General features: G+C 43.0%; 1 protein-coding gene across 1 annotated transcript in view; it reads right to left on the bottom strand.

Moving 5' to 3' along the window:
- LOC122226472 (aldehyde oxidase 2) overlaps positions 1-27928 on the bottom strand; it is an 87168-nt gene that overhangs the window by 33461 nt on the left and 25779 nt on the right. Inside the window, exons 11-26 of the mRNA XM_042949657.1 lie at positions 27364-27515; positions 25284-25377; positions 23175-23284; positions 21390-21574; positions 20541-20715; positions 18929-19021; positions 17616-17785; positions 16896-17010; positions 15211-15333; positions 13353-13449; positions 12756-12880; positions 11721-11854; positions 9423-9510; positions 6455-6541; positions 6074-6265; positions 3225-3452 (exon numbers count right to left, since the gene is read on the bottom strand). Of these exons, the coding sequence (XP_042805591.1) occupies positions 3225-3452; positions 6074-6265; positions 6455-6541; positions 9423-9510; positions 11721-11854; positions 12756-12880; positions 13353-13449; positions 15211-15333; positions 16896-17010; positions 17616-17785; positions 18929-19021; positions 20541-20715; positions 21390-21574; positions 23175-23284; positions 25284-25377; positions 27364-27515 (2168 nt within the window). The remainder of the gene's footprint in view (positions 1-3224; positions 3453-6073; positions 6266-6454; positions 6542-9422; positions 9511-11720; positions 11855-12755; positions 12881-13352; positions 13450-15210; positions 15334-16895; positions 17011-17615; positions 17786-18928; positions 19022-20540; positions 20716-21389; positions 21575-23174; positions 23285-25283; positions 25378-27363; positions 27516-27928) is intronic.

Below are 27928 nucleotides of genomic sequence, written 5' to 3'. Positions count from 1 at the left end.
AGACAGAGATTAGAGTGATGTGGCCACAAGCCGAGAAACACCAGGAGCCACCAGAAGCTGGAGGAGGCAAAGAAGAGTTTTCCTCTGGAGATTTCTGAAGGAGCATTGCCCTCCTGACACCTTGATTTTGAACTCCAAGCCTCCAGAACTGTGAGAGCATAAAATTGTTGTTGTAAGCCACACAGTTTGTGGTACTTTCTTAAGGCAGCCACAGGAAATGAATACAGGGGGGTGACAAGCTCTTCTGTGCGAGTCTCATGGTGGAAGGGCACCTGGTCTCATTCAAGTGTGTGTCCCATAGAGAACTTAGAGCAAGTCTGAATCACAGAGGCACTAAATAAATGTTTGTTGAATTGGACAAATGGAAATGTTTCATTTCAGGAGGAGGAGGAGGAAAAGGGGGAGGAATTAGGACTTTGTTCTGTCTGGAGATGCCTGGAGGCCCAGAATAGCTTGGAGGAGCTTTGGGGCACCCAGGCTTATAGATGCTAATAATAGTATTTATCACCGTGGGCCTTTTGACTCCCTCTTGATAATGCTCCCAATGCCTAGTTTGGAGAGTAGGTGTTCCAACTTTGTGAGTCATCAGCTGCCCTGAAATAATACATTTCAACACCTAGCCTGGTGATTCTTGGTGCATCAATTTCGAACTCTGAAGAAACTGGAGACCTTTCAAACAGAGCTTTAAAATCATTGCTTGGTTTAAGGATTTGTTGTGTGTGTGGCAAGATGAGAAGTTGGCTCCCATGACTGATGGTGGAGAGTAGACTGTGGTATAGATGAGGGGCAGCCATAGAGGTGTGGGGAGGTGTTTTATAATAAAAAATAAACATGTGGTCTTTGTCTCTGATTTTTGGCACAGAGGTCCTAAAACCCTGGGAATTTATTATTTTTTGTTTGCTGTTCAGATGATTCTCTGGGGAAACCTAGACAGCTTGTGGGGGGGGGGGGGCGGTGAGAATTGTTGCCAGAAAAACCAAACATGTGGTTAGAGGGTTCCAGCCTTCAGCCCCACCCCTACCTTCAGGGAGGGGGGAGAGACTAGAGATTGAGTTCAATCACAGTGGCCAATGATTTAATCAGTTATGCCTATGTAATGAAATCTTCATAAAATTCACAAACAATGGGGTTTGGGGAGCTTCTGGGTTGGTGAACACATCCACAAGCTGGAGTGAGAGGGCATAAAAGCCCCACACCTCTTCTCCCACACCTTGCTTTATGCATCTCTTCCATGTGGCTGTTCTTGGATGGTATCTTTTTTTTTTTTTCAACGTTTTTTTTTTTTTTTTTTTTTTTTTAATTTATTTTTGGGACAGAGAGAGACAGAGCATGAACGGGGGAGGGGCAGAGAGAGGGAGACACAGAATGGGAAACAGGCTCCAGGCTCCGAGCCATCAGCCCAGAGCCTGACGCGGGGCTCGAACTCACGGACCGCGAGATCGTGACCTGGCTGAAGTCGGACGCTTAACCGACTGCGCCACCCAGGCGCCCCTTGGATGGTATCTTTTGTAACAAATTGGTAATAATTGTAAGTAAAATGCTTTCCTGAGTTTTGTAGTTGTTCTAGCAAATTATCACACCTATGGGAGGTGGGGAGTGGAAAGCCCCTGATTTTGTAGTTGCCTGGGCAGAAGTGTGAGTAGCTTGGGCACCCCACTTTCACTGGTGTCTTAAGTGGAGGCAGTCTTATGGGACTTAGCCCTTGATCTGTGGGGTCTGTGCTAACTCTGGGTAGTTAGTGTAAGAATCGAATTGAATTGTTGCATGCTCGATTGGTGTTGGAGAATTGATGCAGAAAAAACACAACATTTGGTGTCAGAGAAAAAAATCACACAGGCAGATATCTAGAATCTCTTACGCTCCAGCTGTTAAGTCAGTACCAGCTCGTAAGTGTGACAGTTAACCTTCCTGCACCTCTGTAGAGAATGGGCATGCTGGACCTGAACAGGACTGTGACTCAGGAGGCCAGGGAGTCTCATCCTACCTGCTGGAGGAGCCCCAGTCCTGAGAGGTGTGCCTGAGATCTCCTGAGGGAGAGGCATGGGCTGCCTAGAATAACTACACAGTGTTTCAGGAACCCTGCCAAGTGCTTTATATTTATTAGCTTTTTGAATCCTTATCAATCCTAAGAGAAAGGATTATTATTCTCATTATATAGTTAAGGAAGCTGAGGCTCAAAGAGGTTAAATAATTTGCTTGATATCACTCAGCTAGTAAGTGGCAGGGCAAGGATTTCTCAGGTCCACCTGACTCCAGTTAATTAGGGTTTGGGGGCAACTTCTTTATTCCCTAAGAAGGATTTCCTTGGACAGGGCAGCTTTTGTGGTGTGTGCATGTGTGTGTGTCTATTGGCTGCTAGTAGTTGGATGTAAATGGAAATATGCTTTCAATGGTATACACACAAGGGAGATCTAGTGCATTTTTAGATTTAGATTTAGATCTAATGCATATAAGATCTCTTCAGTTGCAGAGTCTCTGCTTCTGGTGGAAAATAATGGGAGGCAACATTTCCCAGTTTTCTAGACAGTTTCCCATATTTGACCCATTGGGATTGCTGGGAAGACTTGTCTGTACCAGTCTTGTGTTATTTAATGGTCTCATCTATTTGCCACCTTTCCTCCTCACCTTCTGGAGAGGGCCTCTGAATGACCTGCCTCTTCCTTTTGCAAACCTACCTGGAAGGATTTTTGGACCACACTTCCCTATTTCCCCATCAGAAATGAAACATATTCCTGGGAGAAGTGGCTCAAAACAGCCAGCTGGTCAGGGCAACATGCAGTGACTTCTCTGCCTAGACTTGGGGGCATTGAGGAGAACTGAGATATCTGGGGGCACAGACCAGGAGAGGCCTCCTTCCTGCCTAAGCCATAACCCTGGGCTCAGAGCACTCAACACAATGGGCCTTGTGGGCTCTTGTTCCCTTTAGAATAGGGATGATTCAGGGTTGGGTGAGGTGATGGTCATGGTCTTGGCAGTTATGCTGGGGCAGTTCTCAGGCTTGCTGATGCCATTTTCTGCCACTGAGACATTTTTCTACTGCACTGTGTTGAGTGTGCTTGCAGAGAGGGGGCTGCTCAGGAGAGTTCTGTACATTTCTCCCAGGTGCTGAGGGAGGGAGGGGCTCAGTGCCTGGGACATATGACACTCTCCCAAAATCAGCAAGAGCTGATTGGGGTAGCAGTGCATCTGACATGAGGGTTATTTTCCACATATAAAAGCTTTACCTGATGATAGCTTGTTGCAGCAAAGCCGACTGAAAACTTCATGGGGATAATTGCAATGCCTTTCTTCTTCCAATAATTCTTCTTGTTAAACTCTTCCACTTGCATTCTTCTGCTATGAAAGGAAGACTTGTCCAGACACTCATTCCAACATCTTATCAGGGTCTCAGGGCTGAATGCTTGTTTGTAGATGGTTTTATCAACTGTTTTGTACATGTTTTTCTCCCTAATCTGAAATGGGTGAGAAGCTGAGTCAATAGTTATGGTAAGATAGAAACTGACTGCAAAATAGATACTTGAAAAGCTTCCCCATTAAAAAGAACAAACTTTGGTGGGGGGAAGACAGGGTGTATCTTCTTTCTTTGAACAGCATGTGGTTTTGCAAAACTAATGGGGGTTATTTATCATCTCTTCTTCAATGTACCAGTCAGGGCTTCTCCCTACCTGAGGTTAGGGGTAGTAATTGGCCCCTGAAGGGCAGTAGGAAGGAGGGGCTGAAAAAAAGCAGATATTCCTTTTTTTCCTACAATGTTCAGAGGATGAAGAAGAGTTGGTAGATTGTATATAAAAGCAAGGATTTATTGTCATAACTGAAGATTTGTTCTGAAAGAGAGGAATTGCATTGTAGCTAATAACAAATAGCAGGTCTTTTCTAAGCCTTCTGATTGACTTTGGAAGGTGTGGTCAAATCTTTTTAAAAATGTATTTGAATATGGGTGTGTTCTATGTCCTAGAAGCCTGCAAGACTTGACAAGGAAGGAAGCCTACTGAGATGTGCTCCGGAAATTTTCATTATCCGCATTTCACTCTAGTAACAATAAAAGAATTATTATTATCAACGGTAACATTAGAATAATACTATCCAGTTTATGAAAACAAATACTATTCAGTTTATGAAAACAAATACTATCCAGTTTATGAAAACGAAGTGCTAACTCATTTGATTCTTGCAGAAATCTATGTAGTGAGTCATACTGTCCTCATTGTATAGATAAGGAAACTGAACCACAAAGAGGTTGCCTTTCCTTGTTCAAGTTGTTGCATTTGCCTGGATTACCTTCCCATTATCTGTGCCTATTATTCTTTAAGGCCTATCTGAAATGTCATCTTCTCTGGAAAGTTCTTCCTGACTCTCCTACCCTCAAGCCAAAGTGATGTCTTCCTCCTTTGTACCCATAGAACACTTTATGTGACTTCTCTGAGGATAACTATTGTCTTCCTTGTACAATATGTAGGTGTTCTCTTGTGTGTAGAAGTACCCTGATAATCACAAACCCAGTCGTCCTCTCCGTTGAACTTAGTGGCAAAGGGGTTCAAAAAGCATTATATAGAGAGTGCTTTCTGGAGCAGATGGACTATATTGGGGAAATGAAAAAGAAGCATAAAATGTAGGCTGGGGTCTACTTGAAATGTGTGAGGGGCAAAAAAGTGTTAGTAATAATTATCTCAATTGCCAGTGGCTGCCTCTCTCTGGCTTAGCATCCTGTATATACTGTGCACCTTCTAGGATACTGTACAAAATAATATTTTTAGAGGACATTCTTTTGGCAGTGTATCTCTTAAAAGTTTTCAATAAATTTATCCTAAAGATATATACAATGGAGCAAAAATACATCTATATTTTGGTACATGTGTACCAAGATGTTTCTTGCAACATCATTTCAATAGCCAAAAATGGGTGACAACATAAATGTATATCAATAGTGGGGTGCCTAAATAAATCACGGTAAGTCCATGTTACATAATACTATTCAGTTATGAAAAAGAATGAAGTGGGTCATTCTGCTGACACAGGAAGATGGTCATGGCCTACTGTCAAGCAGAAAAAGTAAGGTGCAGAATAATATGTTTATCATAGTCTCATTTTGGTAGATAACTGTCTATGTACATATATATTATATATAAATATTTATGTTTGTTTATGTATGTGTGTATGAATACAGAGGGCTGGAAAAATAAACATAGAACCATTAACAATGGTTGTCCTTGACTAATAGGGATGATGGAATGAAGAAGGGGACATTCACTTTTTACTTTACTTATTTACTTTATTCTTTTTTAAAAGTTTTTTTTCTTTAGTTTTTAAATTTTATTTACTTATTTTGAGAGAGAGAGAACATAAGCAGGGGAGGGGCAGGGAGAGAGGGAGAGGGAGAGACAGAATCCCAAGCAGGCTCGGCACCATCAGCACAGAGCCTAATGTAGGACTAGAATTCACGAACCATGAGATCATGACCTGAGCCGAGATCAAGAGTCAGATGCTCAACAACTGTGCCACCCAGGTGCCCCATTTAAAAAAAAAATCTTTTTAATGTTTATTTATTTTTGAGAGAGAGAGAGACAGAGCACGAGTGGTGGATGGGTGAGAGAGAGAGGGAGACACAGAATCCGAAGCAGGCTCCAGGCTCTGAGCTGTCAGCACAGAGCCCGACGTGGGGCTTGGACCCACAAACCACGAGATCATGACCTGTGCTTAAGTCAGATGTTTAACGACTGAGCCACCCAGGCACCCCTAGGTGCCCCCACTTTTTGGACCCCGGGTTGGGCTCATGCTGACAGTGCAGAGTCTGCTTGGGATTCTCTCTCTCCCTCTCCCTCAAAATAAATAAAATAAACTTTAAAAACAAAAAGTAATTATTTTTGTACAAATTAGAAAAAAGAAAGAACCAGAAAGCTTTTTGCATAAGGAGGTAGGAAGATAGTGGAGTCATTTCCTTCAGGTAGCACTTAATTTATATTGAATTCTGAACCAGGACTAATTTGAGTGGTTCTTCTATGGTTTTTCTTTCTATGGTTCCCTACCTCGTCTGATTCTTCACTAACCTTGATTACGACCTTGATTACAACCTTACCTCTTCTGGCAGAAGGCCACATTTGGCTGCCACAGCTGTGATGCAAGATTCTGTTATCAGGGTTCCTTGTGGGAAGCCAAATCCACGAAAGGCCGTATTGGATGGTAAATTTGTCATGCATGCCCGGCCCCGGAATCTAAGGTTGCGGATTTTATATGCATTTTCCAGCTTTAATATAAGAAATTCTGTTACCTAAAGTAAAAGGAGATATTAATATATATCAGGCATTGCTTTTTTTTTTTTTTTTTTGTAAAAGTCAAGTACAGTCTAACTGCTTGTGGAACTTGATAAGTACTTAAGAAACATGCTCCATAAAGACTCACCTAGAAATTCTGCATTCTATTCATGATTAGGGATGGTGCTAGTTTCTGATGCACATACCTGCTCAGAGTCATCCAGTGTGCATCCTCCATTAATGAAACACTCAATGTCTAGAGCTTTGATTCGCCCGTTGTTCATGAATCCCACCTGTCACCAGATGATGGACATTTTATGATCTGTTTAAAATTAACATGCCAAGTTCAAGTCACAGCCCAGCTCCACTACTGGGTGGGATTGAAGACAGACTCTGCTCCTGTTTGCTTGGTGGTGTGCCACACCTGGCTATCCCCTTGATTTTCAGTGCTTGGCTGATAAAGACCTCCTCTGATCTGGATTTTGCTGAGCCTTTCCTTTCAACATGTGATTTCCCGGCTTTGCAGTCAGTGTGGAATTCCAAAGTCCTTGCTTGCCTCCTGGTATATAATTGCTACCCTCTTCTTCCTTATTTCTGGCAGATTCTCCTTCACTTTTTACTAGTTTTCCTTCGAATTTAGTCTGCGGTTTCTCCCCCTTGTGGAAAAGTCTCTGTAATTCCAGAGTGTGTGGGAATGAATCACAGTGCATCTCAGAAGCAGATGCTGGGGAATGGATAGGAGAATGGCTGCTCCCATTTTAGGGAGCTGAGGAAGTGCTTTGTGATTGGTTAAGGATGTAACAAATGTGAACTAGTTATGCTGTTCTTTTTGGGACTCACAGAAGCACTCTGTATTTTTCTGAAGTTGTCATTCTCTTCCCACCCACCTAGACCAGTTGGTCTGCACAGCACAGACTGAAAAGACTGTTGTAGTTCTACCAGAAAAGGATTGGCCCTGGTCCCTTTGCCTTTCTGAAAATGGGCACAGCTTTTTGGTTACTATCACCTATGGAAATACTGGATAACGAACCTGAGCACATGCAGGAAAATCCACAAATTCAGAATTCACGGTAATTTTGACAAATGCTAGGCTGAAGTTTACCTTTTACTTTTCATGAAGAAACAATTGCTAAGCAGAATAGCTCTTAGACTATTAAACTGTTTAAAATTTTTAAGAATTTTGGAAGAACTTATTCACACACAAACATCTATTATGCTAATTTATAAATAGCTCTGAAAAACTGAGCAAAACTGTGTTAGCTAGGTTTGAATGAGGATCTCTATCTATCCATCCATCCATCCATCCATCCATCCTTCCATCCATCTACATACACACACATCACACACACATATATTACTACATTGAAAGTAAAATTATATTTGTCTAAAAATAAAATAAAACTTGGATTTTCCAAAGTATATTTTCCTCATTTTAGTCATGTTTTATATTACCATAATTACCAAAATATTCAACATCTAGAACCTTCTAAATAAGTACTAGCACTAAAACAGTCTCACAACTGTAACATAAATAAAGCCTGATTTATAATGGGCCAAAACCAAAGAACTCAACAACCACCATAACAACACAAACTGCCTCAGTCCCAGAATGTGACATTGTTCTTGGTACTAGAAGATAACAACAGTTGTGAATATTCATTTCTTTGCATTTGAAGGCAAATAAAAATTTTAATGGCCAACTGTGTTCCTTTTCTCTCTAATTATAAAAATTACTAATGCCAATGGAAGAAATTAAATGGTGCTGTGGTATGGATTTGTAATCCAGGAAATATAATAATTTAGTAATCTAAGGCAATGACAACCTCAGGTAGAAAATCTAGCTATACATACACTATAAATGATTCCCAGATAGAACACATTTGAATAGAAACATTACATTAGAACTATCCTAAAAACTCAGTCACAGATTTGGAAAGTACTATTGTTGTCAACTAGATGTTAACAGAATTTTTTTTATTATTTTATTATTTTTATTTCTTGAGAGAGAGAGAGAGCAAGAAAGGGGCAGAGGGACACAGAGAGAGAATCTTAAGCAGGCTCCATGCTCAGTGTGGAGCCCTACATGGGGCTTGATCTAGCAACCCTGGGATCATGACCTGAGCCAAAATCAAGAGTCCAATGCTCAACCACCTGAGCCACCCAGGCACCTCAAATGTCAGCAGTGTTTTTAATGGTATTTATGCCATAGTTGTATAAAATGCAATGAGTGTGGTTTGAAACAATTTAAAATTATTTCATTGTTAATGGATACTTTTTTTCCCATTTGCAAGGAACTTTTGTAACACTTTCATAACAATTTGGCCGAAACACTTGTAAAAATGATTATGTAGTTAAAATGGTAAAATTGTTTCCAAACATTTCAAATGCAAAATATTTTAATAGTCAAGAAGTTTTGGTACAACAAATGTTTGTAGCTTCTTTCATTTTTTGTCTTTGGGGAACCACTAACAAAAATCTTATTCCTTCATTAATGTTTTTATCATTTGAAATTGTATTGTTATCATCCAGTCTATACTAGATGTATTAAAAGTTCCTCATAAAATTTGTGAGAATGCAAATGTTTGAGAGAGAGTGAGAGAGAGGGTGTGAGCAGGAGAGGGGTAGAAAGAGAGGGAGAAAGGGAGAGAGAGAATCCCAAGTAGCAGAGCCTGATGTGGGACTCTATCTCATGAACCATGAGATCATGACCTGAGTTGAAACCTAGAGTCAGATGCTTAACCTACTGAGCCACCCAGGTGTCCCACTCATTTAATATTTTATTTTATTTATTTTTATTATTTTTTTCATTTAATATTTTAGATAAGATTATTGTTTGTTTTTAGAATTTAGCAAAATCAAAATAATAGAAAATGATAAAAACCACCAAAATAAAATGAGGTATTTTAAAAATATTTTTCTTCTTATTATTTTATTTATAATTTACATCAAAGTTAGTTAACATATATTATAATAATGATTTCAGGAATAGAATTTAGTGATTCATCACTTACATATAACAATCAGTGTTCATCCCAACAAGTGTCCTCCTTAATGTCCCTTGTCCATTTAGCCCATCCCCTTACCCAAAACCCCTCCAGCAACCCTCAGTTTGTTCTCTGTATTTAAGAGTCTCTTAAAATGAGGTATTTTAATAGTTTCAAGTTTAATACTCACTTTATATTTTCCAAATAATGGGTGTCTTCCCCCAGTTATTAACATATCATCTTCACGATCAAGAACAAGACGAATGGGACGACCAGTTCTAAAGAAAACAAATCTTAGATTCTCTACCCATTCCACTCACCCATTCATCCATTCCCCTATTCATCCATCTACCCATCTAGCACCCACCCACCTATTTATTCAACCCCTCACTTAATTATCTACCCAACCATCCATCTATCTACCTTTCTGCCCATCCACCCTGCATGCATTCTCCCACCCATTTATCCAGCCATTCATTTAACCATCCATCCATCCCATATATATTCCCTGAGTGCATACAATAAGCTAGGCACTGGTCTGAATTAATATATGACTAAACTACTACTGTTTCTGTAGCCTATAACTCAATAGTTGGAGATCTAGCTAAAGTGATTAATGTCACATGCCAGTTAACTTGTGTTCTTAAGGCTTCAGATTTCATGCTCACTCAGATCCAGCCACTTTGCATATCCCCACCATGAGTTACAAAGTTGAAAGAATGTGAATAGATAAATGCACACTTAACACAACTGTAAAAACAAGGCCAAGTACTTGTCTTTAGGATGCTGGGTTAGCATTTTCATTTTCACCCAGGAATGCTTTTATGCTGGACAAGTTGGGCCCTTGGGTAGCTAGGAGCTTCAGCCTTTCTGTATCTCCAGGGCAGTAGTTCCCATACTTTGGAGTGTAGAAGAATAGTCTGGCATGCTGACAAAAATGCAGATTCCTGAGCCTTAGCACTAGGACTCTCATTCAGTACATGTAGGGAGGGGCCCCAGAATTGGCATTTTTCTCAGTGATTCTTATGAGGTACTTTCAGGTACATGTTGAAAACTACAATTCTGGCACAAGGTTTCCTGTTTTTTTTTTTTTTTTTTTTTTTTTTTTTTTTTTTTTTTAAATGGTGACGAATACCTGGAGCATCAGTTAAATGTAAAGTTTCTGTGTCTACTCTCTGGTGCTTCTGATTCAGTGGGTCTGGGGTGGGGAGGCAGGAATTTCTACAAGCATAGGAGGCATTTATTATTATTATTATTATTTGAGAGAGAGAGAGAGAGAGAGAGAGGCAGAGAGAGAGGCAGAGAGAGAGGGGGACAGAGGATCCGAAGTAAGCTCTGTTCTGACAGCAGCAAGCTGCAGGCTGGACTTGAACTCACAAACCATGAGATCATGAGCCCAGGACGTTCAACTGACTGAGCCACTCAGGCATCCCTAGGAGACTCTTATTATCACCAGTCTGGGAACACTACTCTGGGGACTACTTAATGCATGCTAGATGTGTGCTAAGGTGGGGTTGTAGCTTAAGGCACTGGTTGCCACATTTGGCTGCACAGTGGAACTAGTGGGTTAGTTTTAAACTATACTGATGCCCGAATTGGATGGGACAGCCTAGGCACTGGGACTTAAATGCTCACCAGATGATTCTTCTGTGCAGTAATGCTTGAGAAGTCTTAAAGGCACAAAGCCTGTTGGGAGTATGATGAACCGATTAACCCTTCTGGGTACTTGGTAGGTGTGAATAGAGACGTTCATTATGGAAAGAAGTGGAGATGGGATTCAGATCTTGTGATTTCCTGTCTCTCATTGCAGAATGAGACACACATCTGAGTGCTTTAGGACCTAGCTTTGAACTACACAGAATTTGTCAAAGGAAGCAGGACCTTTGAACTTTGCAGGCTGATTGGGGCTCTGACAATACTTTGTAACTACCAAGAAACAGCCATAGAAAATGAACAAGAAACAGAAAAGCCAGCAACTTGAACAACATGAACAGCAAAGGAGCAAGCCTTCTGGTTGAGTTAGCCTGGGAACTCTCTTTGAGGATATCATCTATCATTAAGCAAACGCTGACTAGCCAGCACTTCAGGTGCAGAGAGGCAGAGGGTGGGAGCCTTTCTTTCCTCATGCCACCCTGACTGCAGCTAGAGTAGGAAGGGAAAGTGGGGGAGGAGCCTCCCCCTTGCCCCGCCCCTAAATAGGTCACCTTTCCTGAAGCTCAGGGACAGGGCAGCCTCAGCCTTGGAGGTGTTTAACTAATAATATCACTTTTCTTTTTTATAGCCTGTTTCAAGTCCTAGGTGCATTTGACTTTTCCAATCAATCTAGGAAGGTGAGATTATATCTATAATTATAAAGAAAAAGAGACAGGAGCCTGAGTTGCCCAACGACACTCAGGTAGTTATGACAGCAGTCAAGTCACTCTCAGTCCACAGATTTGCCCTTAGCTCTGTACGTTTTACACCCTCTTGTATCCCCAAGTGCACTTACTTGATAGCACCCACAGCAGCAATAGCCCCAAATACAGCTGGTCTTCCTACTTTTCCGCCAAAACCTCCACCCACCCGCTTGACATGACAGGTGATCCTGTTGATGGGGATATTTAAAGTAGAGGACACTGTTTTCTGTGAAAGATAATGAAAAAGTTTTACAAGAAATGACAAAGAAGCCTTTTGTTGCCTGAAACATCACAGCAATATTCATCCACACCTACTGTCAGAACACAAAAACAAAAACAAAACCCAAACTAAGATAATGTAAATCTGTGTTGCAGAGAGCTCTGTTGAGTTCATAAACATCATCAATCTTACAGGACAGCCTTTCTAGCAGAAAAATAGTATTTTCCAGAAAGGAAACTGTCAGAGTCCTAGATTCCTGTCAGAGCTGGAATCCTAGCCAAATGCCTAGACATATGTTCCAACAAAGTGAAAATCAGCAAACTCCTGACAAGTTAGTAAAGAAGATGTTTGCAGCTAAAACCTAGAGCACTTTGAGACTCGGATAATGAAAATGTACTGTAAAGTGATGTGTTTACTCCAAAGGCTATCTGTAATGATTATTTAGAGAAAAAGCAAGTGCAGATATAATTTAGTGTTATCCAATCACAGAGCTCATTTAAGCATGCTGCAAATGAATGTATTCTTTAAATCTGAAGTGACTGTGGTTGTTCTTTTTCTTTTTTAAGTTTAATTTTATTAATTTTATTTAATTTTCATTCCAATATAGTTAACACAGTGTTACGTTAGTTTCGGGCGTAGAATATAGTGTTTCAACAATTCTATACATTACTCAGTGGTCACCAGGATAAGTGTGCTCTGAATCCCCTTCACCTCAGCTGTTCTTATACTTACTTGACAAGACCAGAAAAAAAATAAAGAATTCTGGTATCTTAGCTGTTCCACTGATGTCCAATATTTGGACATCAAGTTTCTACAGGAAAAATGGCTACCAACTGTGAGCCTATGGGGATAGAGGGCCATGACGAAATTAGGAAGTTGGGAAGGTAAGGGCAATCCTGGACCTCACCTGCACGTGGGCTGGATCCTGTGTTGATACATAAATGTCCAGTTCTTTGTCCTCTGCCTTTGGAATAACAATCACTCTTTGTGTTTCCATGTAGAAGTGTTCCTGGCCTCCAACATGGACCTCTCCTGTTAAGTGCAAGCAAAGGGAAATTCCTGAGAGTGTGTGTTGATTGGAAACTACCATGTTGAGGAATTCCAAAGCAAGTAAGATGTGGACTGACCAGTCTGGATTTGTCCTGAACAAGGAATTGATGGATCAGGCATTTGTTCTGTGGCAACTAAAGGCAATCTGTTTCAGATACCATAGTTTTGTATAACAAGTTGGAAGGGTCTGGCTCCATTCCTCTGTCCTTAACTAATCAAAGTGCTAAGGATTTTTCTTCTATTTATTCTGTTGCTCCCTGCCCCCCACCTCTAAAGGCAACACACATAATACCCCCACACCCACACTCACAATTTGAGAGGAGGAGATATAAGAGAAATTTGGCAAAGTGCTGAGTCTTTAGAGGATGCCCTTTCTTAGGAAATCACATGCTCTCAGTGTCTGCTTTGGAACAGAATCATGCAAAGATTCTATTAAATATCCTGAATTGCTTACCTTCAACAATTTGATCGACTTTTTCAAATGCCTCCTCAATGTTTCCTTGTTCAAGTTTTTTTTCAGGGCATAGGAATGAGTTGTGCTTTATGGCATCCTAAATGATAGGAATAACCCAATTAAAGTTTTTTTTCTTCCATTGACATTTTGTTTCTTAGTCAAAGGCCAGTAAACTCCCCAAAATAGCCATCTACTGGGACACATGAAGGGAGTCATCAAGCAAGGGAGTACTGGAGTAGTGGGCTCATGGCAGAGACAAGATGGGTGTCTGAAGGATGTCTTCTAAAGTGCAGGGAAAACCAACAAGGAGTAGAGAAATGTTAAGAATTGAGATCTGGGGATGCTATGATGGCCCATGATGATAAATACTCATTTCTCATTTTCAGTGTGGATTTCCAGGGAACAGGCGATTATTAGTATTATCCCCATTTTACAGATGAAGAAACCATGGTTTAAAGAGGTTAATGAATTTACCTAAGTGATGCAGCCAGGATTCAAACCTAGCAGTTTGGTTCTAGAAACTGTACTTTTAGCCACTACCCTTACTGCCTCTCATACCTACAGTCATTTAAATAAATGAATGAATGGATGGGTAAACAAATATTGGTATGCATAACTATTTTGTTATATACTCTATTCACAAAAGAAATTTTTAGCTGACTCTGGACAGTCCTATTCTGAGAGAACTGCAGATCTCTAACCATTCTGAATCCCAGGATATTTCCTGGTTTTTCTTCTGGGTACTATTTCCCCCTTGAGGAAATGGGATTAGGATTGAAATATCAAAAACTGATGTTAGGATCCTAGTACAACCCCAGGAGGGATACTGAGCCAAGAAAAATGGTCTGGACTTCTTGCAAACTTGGCAAAATGGGAATTTGGAACAGAATTGATTTGGTTTAGAAAGATCAAGAAACATGACCTTTTTAACACTTTGACTATTGAGCAAGTTGTGCCTTTTAGGTACATTTAAAAAATGTCAAATGGTTCACTGGGGCCTTTGAAAAAAATTTATTTTCTATTACAAGTGCACAAATAAGAAAGCTTTTTGCAACTCAGTTACTCTGAACTTGCCTTTCATTGAGTTAGAACCTGAAAATCCCACTCCACATCTGAATTTTCTATTCTAACTTCATTCTTTCTGCTTTGGTAATAGCATTTGCATTCCTTCAGCTAGACCCAAAAGTAAGAGTTGAAATTTCTGTGGAATTCCATCATGAAAGTCCCACTGTTTTGGAGGCCCACCTTGAAAACATGATTGTTCTCAATATCCATTCTCATCATCTTCCCCAATTTTTAGTGGTCATGTAGTCACTTGGGATAAAGTCTACATTTCCCAGCTCCCCTTGAGGTGTGGTATCTGACTAGGTGCTAACCAGTGAGATTATGGGAAGTGTCCTTAAAGGGATGGAATATGCCCTTCTCCATCACCTCATTCTCTTTGCTGTCTGGAATGTGAACTTAATAGCCAAAGCTTCAGCAGCCATTGTGGAGCAAAGTGTGACCTAGAGGGTAGAAACCATGCTTGAAGCAGTGACTAGATAGAAGGATCCAAGATCCCTGACACATAGAACCCTACATAAGCCCTGGACTGATCTTTTCTAGACTTTGTGAATGTGAAAGAGAAAGAAACTACAATTCTTCATTTGTTTCTCCACCCCACCCCACCCCACCCCTGTCATTTCTTAGAGCCAAAGCTAATTTCAATTCATACAAATAATATCTTCCAGAGGAAGCTGATCTTTCCAGGGCAAGCCAGTGGCAAGAAAAAATTAGAATTAGTCTTGCATTAAGAAATTTACAAGGGTGCTTTTGATTCTACAACTTTACAGGAAAGAAACCAGCCAGCACTGCTTACATTGATGGTGAAGATTATGGGCTCCAGATCTTTGTAGGTGATCTTTATCTTTTCAATTGCTCTCTTTGCCTGTACATCTGTCTCTGCAACCACAGCACAGATGATCTGGCCCACGCAAAGCACCTGCGGAAAGTACATGCATGAAGCAGGTAGAAAAATATCAGTAGGAATAGTCTTACTTCACCCTTATCAGTGGCTGGTATCTTTGTTATTATTGTTTGTCAATAAGGCCACATTGGAGGTCACATTCAACAACATGTGCTTGGCTTAAAATGTTTTAATTAAAAAAATAATTTAAAGAATACAGATGATTCCGTTGACCATTTTACTCAATGAATGTAAGCTCCAGAGTGGATGTGAGATTGGTTGTGACCTGAATGTGCTGTGTCCTCTGTCAAGCTTGGGTCACATGTATCATATTTATGGTATCATTTATCATTTTAAAATTTAAAGATAAGGAAATTGTTTCTTGTACAATATCATCCCTGTTATGAGCTGCACTGTGTCCCCTCCTTCTTCCCAAATTCAAATGTTGAAGCCTTAATGTCCAGTGTGACTGTATTTGGAGATAGGGCCTTCAGTGGGGTAATTAGGATTAAATGAGGTCATAAGGGTGGAGCTCTAATCCAATATGACTGTGTCCTTATAAAAAGAGGAAGAGATACCAGGGAGGCTCATCCTCAGACAAAAGTCATGAGAGGACACAGTGAGGAGACAGCCACCTGCAAACCAGGAAGAGAGGCCTCAGGAGAAACCAAAACCTTGATCTTGGGTGATAGGCCACCAGAATTGTGAGAAAATGAATTTCTGCTTTTTCAAAAGTGGCCCAGGTTGTGGTATTTTGTGATGGCAGCCTGAGCAGATGATATAGCTCTTAAATAACAACTGACCTCTTCATCTGGAGTTCAACCAAAAGAACAGTGAGCCATTTCATGGCTGGAGGAGAAACAGTCTGTGTGACTCATTGAGAAGTGACAATAATAGCTAACACCTACTGAAAGCCTTCATGTGCCAAACACCGTTGTAAGCATTTTACGTGCATTAACTCTTTTAGATCCCACAACACCATGGGATTGGTGCAGTGGTTGTTCCCATTTTCCAGGTAATGATACCCAAAGGCACATGGCTAGTGAGTGGTAGAGATGGAACATGAACCAAATTAGCCTGGCTCCAAAAGCAAGTATTCAGTGAATGTTTGTAGAATTGAATTAAAATGTCAAAGGTGGGAAAAGCAACTTTATTACAAATGGAATGTGTAAAAGTAAGTGAGGGGTGGGGTGGGGGTGTGTCTGCATGGGGTTGGTTTAGGAAAGGAGAGAGTTCAATACAGAAAACAGGGAGTGGCTGTATTTTTTGCACTCTCCTTTTTAGGTCTTTCTAGCATATTCTATCCTGATACAGGTCAGTTCCTACATTTATTCTTTAGACGAGGGTAAATTGACTCAAGAGCACACAGTGGGAAAACTAGAACTTGTTTTTCTGTATGTTTATTATTTCCCTTTTACTGTGTAATTTCCTGACTCCAGAAGATTTAAGTCTGTCTGAATAAAGATGTTAGGTGTAGAGAGAAGCTGGAAGAATCGGCACTTCTGTCCCGCAATGTGGGGGGCGGGATTGAAAACCAGCTGGAGGTGGTACCTTTGTGATTATCTGCACAAAGTCATCTGAGAAAGCATGCTCTGTACCTCATCTACAGCCAACAATTTGTCATCCTCGGCACCATTGGTGCCTGGAATGTCCTCAGCTGTTATCACATCAACCACTCCAGGTAGTTCAAGGGCCTCAGACAAATCAATTGATCTGAAAAAAGAGAAATATTTAAGAAGTAGAAATCAGCAAGCTTTGAGGGCCCCAGACCTGAGGAAAGGATAGAACATGGTTGAAAATAAAAAATATATAACAACTGTCCGGCATAGGTCCCGACCAATAAAAGCTAACCTGCCATATGGTCCAGAAGGCTGCCTGTTGGGTCAGGGGTAACACTTTAACTATAGGAGAGGACCTGGGGGAGGGGCTGTGTGGCTGTGGCAAGGGACATTCTTAGGAAGCTTAGGACAGTAGGCATTAGACCTTCAGAAATGCAGTATTTCAGGGTTTTACCAACAGCTGAGTATCAGCCCTACTCAGAATTACTCCTTTGAGCCATGACTGAGGCTACAGCAGGGAGATGAGGTGTAGAGGTTAGAAGAGAAGCAAGGAGCCCATAACTGCTATTTTTGTTCTCTCTTTCATAATGGTCATTTCCAGATACCCTCTCTTCCTCCTGCTGGGGATGGTGCCCTTTTCTTTCTTCTTTCAATTTTAGGTTCTTTGGGTTTAGGACATGGCATAACAGGTACATTCCTCAGAGGGAATCCACGGGTGTGCTTTTAAAAGTTTTTTTTGAAAGCTTTCCATTTACTTACATGATTTTTGCATGGGCTTTTGTACTGGTCACTAAAACCATGAAAAGTTCTCTATCCACCATAGGGATGTCATCACAAAATATGGCTTCACCTGTAGCATGTTTAAGACCTGACAGGTGCATGATGGGGCGTCCAACTGGATCTTGGAGGGACTGGTGAGAATCCACACTCTGCAGAGGGAGACAAGAGTTGCCCTGGACAATTAAAATCTTCACAAGTGGCCTGGCTGATTACCAACACTCTTGATTCAGGATTGAGAAATCAGTCACCCTCAGACCACAAACACTGGAGTGGGTCAGATGATAAGTGCAAAAATTCAATGATGTCACTAGACTGGGGAATTGTCCTGTCAGTTATGTAGCAATGCCAACTTTTTGGCAGAACTGTGAAGTAGGTGAAAGGGCATCCTAGCCTCTCCTTTTGGCATTTTCTTTTCCCAAGTTGTGCCCCTGTACTGCTTTCTTCTGGAATTCAGAGGTTCTCCTTGTCCAGCTTTCTTACCTTTTCCATGACCAAACTGTTTACATAGAAAGTGATCAAGATGATGAAGTCTAAAGTGATATAATTCCAGAGGGTGGGGGACCAAAATCTAAGCTAAAAGCTTGAGTGTCAACTTGAGTAGTGCCTGGGGCAGGGGAGAGGGGAGGGGAGCAAATGTCAATGGAGTCCACCCAGATCTAGACCACAGTGCCTTGGTTGCCCCTGTAAGTGGCTCAAAAACATCACTGGGAGGATAAGAAGTTGGAGAAAGTGTTTATTTTGGAATTCTTTTCAGGGAAGCTCTGGGGTGTGTGTGTGTGTGTGTGTGTGTGTGTGTGTGTGTGTGTGTTATGTGTGGAGATGGGGTGGGAGAGGGGCTTTGTGCTAACAGATAATAATAGATACTTTCTAAATTGTCCTTCAAGAAGGGTGGGTTCAGGTACTGGCAAGGTCCTTGTTTTGCTGACTGGAGATGAGATTTGCAACCAGGGCTGGAGGCTGAAACTTGCTACCCTCTTATGCAGTCCTTCCCCCACACCTGGCTTGGGTGCTCTTCAAACAAATGCCCAAAGAACATGCATTCCAGGATACTATCAATGATTAGTCAGATGGTCAAACCATTCCAGGCTGGTTCAGCCTTGAGTGTGTGTCATGGTAGCTCAGGCCCGATCTTAGATCCAGCGTCTCCCTGACTTGGCCTAAACAAAGGGCAATGTGCCAGCCCAAACTAGAAAGTCAGAACTATGAATCACAACTCTGAAGTGCTTGCTTTGTTCACATAACTATAGCTTATCTCTTAGTTTCTAGGTTCCTGTTAAATTATACTCACTGACCTGGTACCTTTGGACTCCCCGGGGTCCTGTGACGGGGAAATCTTCTAGAGCACTTAGGAATCGGTCTGAAATTTCAGGATAATGATGACTGTCCTGAAAGACCATTCAAAACAATAAAGATAAACCAATTAGTCTATGATTAAACTGGGCTTTGGCTTGTGTGAAAATGACTTGGTTGAGGTATTCAAGAAACTGCAAGGCCAGGGTATCCTGGAAGACCAAAATCTACATCATCTCCCCAGGGTCTCCTTTTTTATGAAGGTGTCTTGCCCTCCCTCCCTTTCCACATACTGAGGAACTGGATGGACTGGTTTGAATCTGATCCCCTAGCCACCCAGAGGAGGGAGAGGCCTGTCAGTGAGCTGGGTAAAGGCAGGACAAGCTGGAACACTGGGGGACAGAGACGCCATCCCAGAATGAGCTGGAGTTCACTGTACACAAAAGAGCCCACATCCTGCTTGTTTTTCTCAGCAACTCAGCAGTTCATCAGTAAAATTGAGAAGGCTCTCTGGGTGTCTGAAACATACCAAGTGTCTTGATTATGAAATTAAATGGCAGTGATTATTACCCTGGTGAATGTGGTTGGTGAGGGTCTATGTCCACGTAATGAAAATTGAACACTTGAGGTGACTTGAGGAGTGTTGGGGTAGGGTGTGGTTTGAAACAGGGGGTACGAGGTAGGGTGAGGGTTATAATCCTGGTCTGGGAAGGAAATAGAGAGTGAGAGAAAGAGAATGTTTTGCCTTGCCTAACTTATTCCAGAAGTATACAAACAAAACAATCTAGAAAGAAGCCACTTAAATATTTGCATACAAATAAAATTTTAGTATGTTTTGAAAAATAAAATTTTATTTTACATTTTATGTTGAATATTAAATTTTAGAATAGGCAAACCTAATCTGCCATGAAGCAGATGAATGGTTGCCTGGGGGCAGGGGTGGGAGGCCAAAAGGTACTTTTTGGGGTGATGAAAATGCCTTATACCTTGTTTGAGGTGGTGGCTACATGGGTTTACACATTTGTTAAAACTCATTGAGTATAAATAGGTGCATTTTATTATATGTAATTATATTTCAGTAAAGTTGATTTTATTATTTTTTAAATTATTTATTTTGAGAGGGATTGAGAGAGAGAGAAAGAGAGAGAGTACAAGCAGGGGAAGGGGCAGAGAAGGGGGAGACAGAGAATCCCAAGCAAGCTCCGCACCTTCAGCACAGAGCCCAATATGGGACTTGATCTCACAAACTGTGAGATCATGGCCTGAGCCAAAATCAAGAGTCAGACGCTTAACCCACTGAGTCACCCAGGTGCCCCCAGTAAAGCGGATTTTAAAAGAAAAAGAAATCGCACACTGGAGGCAGGGGCACTGTAACGTTTCATTGCTCAGGGCATGTAGTGAACATCTGTGAACTGAAGACAGTGTGGTATCCTGAGCCTCATGTGGTAGCCCTTCAGGGCTGAATCCCTGAAGGAAGGAGGGCTAGGAACTGACAAGGCCTGACTCAGAACAGGTGACAGGTCATGCACAGGCTGCCCACAAGACAGTTTGCAAAAGTAGTGGAAAAGCTGGGAGCTATGGCTGCAAGGGGCACATAAAAGCCAGAACACTTACAGACACTTTTACAAGCTTCTTCAGTTCCTGCAGAACTTCTAGGTAGAATTTGAAGAAGAAGCTGACCACCAAAGTCCTCTTGAATTCCACTCTTCCCCCTGGAGCCCAGCCTGGGAGGGAGACCTCTTCCAGAAGCAGCCTGCAAGCTTCCTCCAGCATTGGCTCATTCCAGGGCCTGGTGGGGTTGGAGGTGGGAAAGGGACAAGTCAAAGGGCAGTCTCGATCACACGGCATGTGCCAGCTACTGGATAATAACAATTTAGAGAACCTGGAGTCTCCTTTTATGAGTTGGAAGGGAACTCAGAAATCATCTAACCAAGCCCTTTAGGAAAATCGAGGCCTGGGAAGCTGCACCAAGTGGCCTGAGGGTCATGGCAGGGTGAGGATGGGCCCTGTTTCATTGCAACATGAACCAAGCATGTTCAAGGGCCAGAACATGCTGGAACCAGATATTACACAAACAGATCATGAGGGCCAATTCCATTATGAACCGGACTGGCCTCTACTGAGGAAGAAACAAAAGGTCCCTGCACAGCAGCGGCACTAGGTACACTTGGACCCTGCCTGGTGTGGGTCTGCAGTAGTGCTGATGTGCACATGAGAACTGGGGCAGAGCACAGTCATGGGTCATTGTTGTCGTGGCCTTCCCCCAAGGAGCAGCCCCTAATTAGTCAAAGTCAAGTGAGGTTTGCTTTATTAGCAAAATTGCAGAAAGAACAAGCAGTGATTCTATATATAGGAGTTCACATCTTCCCAGGGCATTAACAACCCTTGCCAGAGCCAAACTTCTACTTGTTCTTTGTTTTTGATGTCAAGTTTCACCTTTGGGGTGCAGGGTTCATTGCTTACCTCCCTATGAGCTGCTGGCAGGATTTATGTGCACCAATTGTGGCTTCCCCAACCCCTCCATAGGAGAGGCTCAGCTCCTTGATGGTGTCTGTGGCTTCTTCGAGAATGACTCGCATGCCAGCACTCACATCAGCCAAGGCATTTTGCTGGCACTGAGCCTGTCGGAAGGCTGACACAAATTCCCACTGTGGACACAAGAACCACTTGGGGTTACTTGACATGTCAAAAGTGAGAGCATGGTTCCTGCTTCTTGGTGCCACTAATTAATCACTTAGACTCCATCTAACGGGGCACAAAAGACACTTGGCACAATTAGAGGACAAGTTGGCTGGCTTCTCATTCATAGTGAGAATGGAATCCATCCCCAATGTCCAATGCCCTTAAGGAACAGGGATCACTGTGCACTTTTCCTGAGGCCAGGATACCTGGATCATTTCCAGGTGCTCTTATTTCTAGGTGCTCTTGCCTCTAGTCTTCAGATGCCTCTGTCCTCATGAGGATGCAGGAACCTTCCCAGCACAGGCATTTTTAACATTCATTTATTTTTGAGAGACAGAGAGAGACAGAGCACAGGTTGGGGAGGGGCAGAGAGAGAAGGAGACAGAATCTGAAGCAGGCTCCAGGCTCTGAGCTGTCAGCACAGAGCCTGATGCAGGGCTCGAACTCACAAACTGTGAGATCTTGACCTGAGCTGAAGTTGGAAGCTTTAACTGAGCCACCCAGGCACCCCAACACAGGTGCTTTTAAATGTGATTTGCTTGATGTGCAAAAGAGACCCACTACATTTTTGGTTTGTAGAAATGACTGCTTTTCCACTTTGCAAAGGTCATAAAAGAGTTGAATAGAACTTTGACAGTGCACTAGGGAATCTTGTATCAGGAATGAGAGTCGGGAGGGTAATGGCTGCCCCACTGGGGTCTTTGGCACCGTGACCTGCTGATGTTGCAACATGAGGTTAATGGCGAAGGCCTGTGCCTCAAGTGTGTTTCCATCTGTGCGTCCACCAAGGGTGCTGTGTTTGTGCCTGCCTGCTTTTCCGTCTTGGGCCTTCCCCGATGCACTTTGGATTAGAACACATTTCAAAGTTTCCATTCCAAAGGAAAAATAAATGAAGATCATACACGCTGAAACATGACTTAACATGAGACCTCCCACATAACTAAGCTAACTCCTGGCTTTTCACCATTGTGTGTGTGTGTGTGTGTGTGTGTGTGTGTGTGTGTTGAATTGCCTCTCTCTGGGGAGACCATCCTCTTGGATTCGGGTATGGTTTTGGGGAGAGACACGGAGCATTGAGTGAAGACAGAGGCCCCACTCAAAAGCCAGCTGGGTGGCCACATCAATCCCAGACATCCTGTGTTAGCAAACATCTGGAGGTCCTCTTGTTCCTGTGAGCTGTTGGGGTTAGCTAGAGTGGGAAGAGGGGAGACCCTGTTCCAGCTTCCACCTCTTTGTGGGTCAGGCAGAGAAGCTCATCCACAGCCAGAGAGCTTTAATTTCCGCCTCCCAGAGTCGATCTGTAGACATAAAGGGGTGTGGAAGCACAACCACATGCCCTCAGCAGGCCCCACCCCACAGCTGAAACAACAACCCCAAATCACAGCCCAGAGCTGCTTGCCCGAGGGTGTCTGAGGGCCTTGGTGCTAGGCCAGTCCACAGTGGACAGGAAACAGATTTTCAGGACAGTCATTTTCCTTCCATCTGTTTTCAGATTTCTGAAGATGACTGCTCTCTGTCATGAAAAGGGAAAAACAAACTCTTAAAAGCAACCAGCAGAATTCTTACCTTTTGAGAGTGCGGGATGTACACAGATTCCAAAATTTCCTCTGGCTTAAGGTCTGCACTTGCCAACCCGGCAAGAAAATGGTCATTTAGAGGGATCTGCCGTGTACCTTCTGTCGAAGAAAATGACATTTCTGCACAGTTGCAGTGAGGAATGCCGGATTATTCTGTACTCTTAAATGTCAGCAGCAAGGAGGAAAAGGTCACCTCCCTCTGCACAGAGTGATGCAGTCCAGGGCTCCCCCACTCCCCTGCACAGACAGGACTGGCAGGGCCAGTATGACATTTTCTCGTCTCTGCATACGTGCTATGTGAACAGGGTCTCCTGCCACCTCCAAGGCCTGTCATGCCTGCACCATTTCATCTTCAGGCAGAAGCTGGTTAACTAAATCTAACTCATTCACTACTGTGATCAAGGTAAGGGCAAGTGGAGACAGAGTTTATTTCCACTATTAACAGAGCTCAAGTCATTGCATTTCTTTTTGTTCTTGCTGCTGCTGTTGGCATCTAAACTGGAGACCTACATCTTTCAAACAAAGTGAGCAATTCACAAACCCTCTGTTTGGCCCAGTGTTATAATTTAGTGGTCAGAGCAGGGCCCTCCGGTTTTAAACAGTGGTTTGCGGCTCCGCAGCAGGTGCCATGAGGAGATCAAACTACAGCCCAGTGAATCTGAGATGGATTCTGTTCGTGGCAAAAGAGGCAAGATGCTGATTGGAACATAGGGGTAGTTGAGAAGGAAGCAGGAGAACCCCAGAAGGAGCCCCTGCTGACCTTTGCTGGCCTGCCCTGCTGCTAGGTCAGTGAGCTCATCTACCAGCACCAGAGAAACACTGCACTCAGGGTGGAGGTGGCTTTGGCAGAGCTGGAAAAGCACAGACCTTAAGCCAAAGGTAACCACCAACCCCCAGTAGAAGAACACTACTGCTAATGTAGTAGAAGGCCCTGCATGCAGGCCAGGCTATCCTTGCTATCCAGATGCCCCAGATTCTTGGCTTCTTCTTTTCTGGTGTTTGGGGGTCAGGTTGGGGTCACATTCAACCACAGGCGGGGAAGACTCAGGAAAATGGCTGACCAGGCCAGGCCAGGCCAGGGTGAGGCCTTTCCTCTCCTCCCTCCTGGGCGGGCCCCATGCAAAGCTGAGTAAGGGTGTGTGAGCTTTTCCTCTGCACAAAGGCTCTCCCAGCACTTCCCACCAGTTAGGGATGAGATCGTATTATGGCCAATAAACCCCTTGGGAGGGTTACATTGCCTGTGATATAATTCCTGGTTGGATACACCCTTGAAGTTCATGTGGGGAGCAGATTGTGATTGCTTCCCTGCACCCTAGTGCCTGGGTCCGGTCCACCCATAGGAGGGGTAAATGACTGGCTGGCCAAGTGGGAGGGACAGAAGGAGTGTATATTTGATGGGTTGTGGGTGAAGGACCAGGAGAAGTGATGGGAGGTAGAGCCAGAGGCCCTGGAGAGGCAGCCTGATACAGATGATGGTTCCCATCCTGTGCCTGTCTCTACAAGTGACAGCTGGGTGGTTGGTTGGACTAGTCATGCTGTGTATAAGATGTCCAATACAGCCTGGCATATAGTTAGTGCCCAGTAAAGGGGTACGTCAGCATTCTTGGAGCAGTGGAGGCAGGGAGAGAGCTGAGTGTTTCCAGGGAGACAAGGGTAGTGTTGCATGGAGCAGCCCCAGGGAATGATCCTTTCAGCCAGCATGTAAAATTCATCATTGTCTTCCTTCTGTCCCTAGAGGGCCCATGGTGTTTGTTGTGTGTCTTCCCCAGACTTGTGGCTTCTCACACAGCAACTGAGGGAAGTAGGAATGAAGGAGAGTAGACAACAGTCCTCAGACAGCAGACAGCCTTCACCTCAGCCTCTGCACACCACCCCTGGCTGTCACACGGCTATGGTGGGGTGAATGTTGTGTGTACGTGGGCAGTGGTGCCAGAAGGAAGCACTAGCCACTCCCTTGTATCAGTGTGCCTTCCTCTAGGAGCCTGAGCTTCCCATGGTGGATTAAGAGCCAGAAATCAGCACTCTGACTTATACCAATTCCTTAAAAAGAAAGACAAAAAATCTTAGGTGCAATCTAGAATGTTCTGGGGTAGCTTACCTTCTGATATCAGATTGAGGGTAGCATTGCCCACAACCAAAATTGGATTCAGATCCGAATAGCAATGTCGGCTTATAACATGTCCCCCTAAGGACTAAAAAGAAAGAGTTATTGCCTTGGTCATTCTATTCCTCAGATCCTAGGCCCCACAGGCACCTGCTTAAGGTCCTCTTGTAGTGGAAAGTGTCACAAGGGATCTTGGTCCTCTTGGTAGAGAGACTCCATTCAGACGGTCTGGAAGGAACCTCTCACCCACTACTTTGGATGGGACAGGAACTGATAGTAACCAACACTCACACAGCATTTGGTATGTTCTACTTCTTTACACACATTTACTTACTTTTTTTTAACCCAGTGAGACTGATGCCATTGTGTCCATTTTTCAGCTGAAGATACTCAGCACAGAGAAATGATGAAATTTGACCACGGTGTCCCAGCTAGGAAGGGGCAGGACTGGGATTCCAACCTAAACAGTGGGTCTCCATGGCCCATTCTGAACCACCCCCTACTCAGCCTTGGCCACAGCACAGATGGCTGTGGTATCAGCTACAAAGATGCCGTCCTGCCTTGGGTACACAGGACCTCAGCCACATCTAACTCTGCCCCTGAAATGGCCAGACTTCATACAGGTGTGTTGGGGTTCTGGGCATCTGAGAGACAGTTGCCCCTTCTTAGATCTGGTTGAGCCTATAACATCTCAGAACTTGGGAGGAAAATGGCCATTCAACCTAATACTCTCTTCCCCACATAGTGATGGAATCTACAGTGACCACCTTGGTTGCTGAGGGCTGGGCTGGAACATGGGTGAAGACAGGGAATCCCTGATTCTCTATCAACAGCTTGATTTTAAAGTTCTTGTTTCCACTGAGCTGAATTCTGTCTCCCTGGACTTTCCCCTATCAGTCATACTTCTACCTCTACCCTTTGTGGTTATATCAAATAAATCACATCTGTCTTCATGAGTCTATAAGTATTTGAAGGCAGGGGGTCTGGGTGGCTTAGTCAGTTAAGCATCAGACTCTTGATTTCAGCTCAGGTCACGATCTCATGGTTTTTTGAGTTTGAGCCCTTCATTAGGCTCCATACTGACAGAGAGGAGCCTACTTGGGATTCTCTCTCTCCCTCTCTCTCTGCCTTTGAATAAACTTAAAAAAATATTTGAAGGCAGCTCTCATGGTCTCTCTGACTGTCCCAATCCTCACCATTCCTCTTTCTGATGTGGTTTCCAAGCCCTTACTCTCCTGCCATGATCTCCTTGCCAGGCTGCAAGGTGTCAGAGTTCTTAACAGGAGGAGAGAACATTTTGGAATCATTTGAAGAGCTTTTTCAAGGAACTGTCTCTTCCCCTGATTCCTCATATGCCAAGGATCTCTAACACACCATTTGGGGTATGTAGCAGAGGGAGCATGCATATTTTGAAAACCTATGTCTCTTTTGCTTTCTTCTGAGGTCAAAACCAGCCAGACTTCAAAGTGTGCCTCCCAAATCTGTACATTATTCTCTAGCTGTGGTCAGAACAGTATGGAGTAGAGAAAGCTACCCTCTTTATTTTAGGTATTATACTTCTGTTAATACAGCCTAAAACTAAATTAGTTTCTTTGCCATTCTTATTATGAAATGAGCAAAACTGTGATCTCCTTTTCTCCCACCTACATTGTCACTTGGCTATTCTACTGAACTTGATTTAGAGTCGTCTTTTAAATATATTTTTAATAATGTTTGTTAAATATTAAACATTTATTTATTGTGCCTGTTGTTTCAATCTGCTGGGACCTTTTTGCATAATGATTCTGCCAGTGCTTATTTCAACATTTCAGTGAGATTAAGAAATAGGTGTAGGGACACCTGGGTGGCTCAGTTGGTTAAACGTCCAACTCTTGTTCTCGGCTCAGGCCATGATCTCGTGGTTTGTGAGTTCAAGCCCCACATCGGGCTCTGCGCTGAGAGCACAGAGCCTGCTTGGGATTATCTCTCTCCTCTCTGCCCTTCCTCTCTCTCTCTCTCAAAATAAATAAACTTAAAAAAAAAAAAAGAAAAGAAATACGTGCAGTGTGCCTAATGATTGGCCCAGAGGACATACTGCCATATTCCGGATCTGCTGTCCTGCCAGACTCTTCAGGTGCTTTAGGAGGGCTCGGTATGTCTGAGTTTTCTCCTCTGGGAGCTCGGAAACTTGCTCAGCCAAAATGTCCTTCACTTGGGCCAGACTGCAGCCAGCACCTATTGTCAGTCCTAGAAAAGAAAAGTTTTTTTAGGTGACATTGGAGAAGCAACTGAATTACAATCCTGGTGCTGGGCCTTAGTGTACAGTTGGTACATTGGCTCTCCACACTGGCTGTACAGAGAATCACTGGGAACTTAAAACAGCACCGATACTCTACTCCCAGATCAATTAAATCAGAATCTCTGGATGGGGCTCTTTCAAAGTCTCCCCAGTAATTCTGTGCAGCCAGGATTAGGAGTCCTGGGCTGGTCTATACTCTCCTTTGGACAAATGCAAGGAAAGAGAGGCTAGAGAGAAGGAATGACAGTGACAAGTAGCAGGTGGCAGACTCTACTAGAGCTTTCCTTGACCCCCCTCCTAACTAACCACAGTGAAGCTATGCAAAGCTGTTTTGTGATTAAGGGGAATAAATCTGACGGCA

The sequence above is a fragment of the Panthera leo genome, chromosome C1, assembly GCF_018350215.1.
Source record: "Panthera leo isolate Ple1 chromosome C1, P.leo_Ple1_pat1.1, whole genome shotgun sequence".
NCBI lineage: Eukaryota > Metazoa > Chordata > Mammalia > Carnivora > Felidae > Panthera > Panthera leo.
This window is presented reverse-complemented; position numbering and strand designations above follow the sequence as displayed.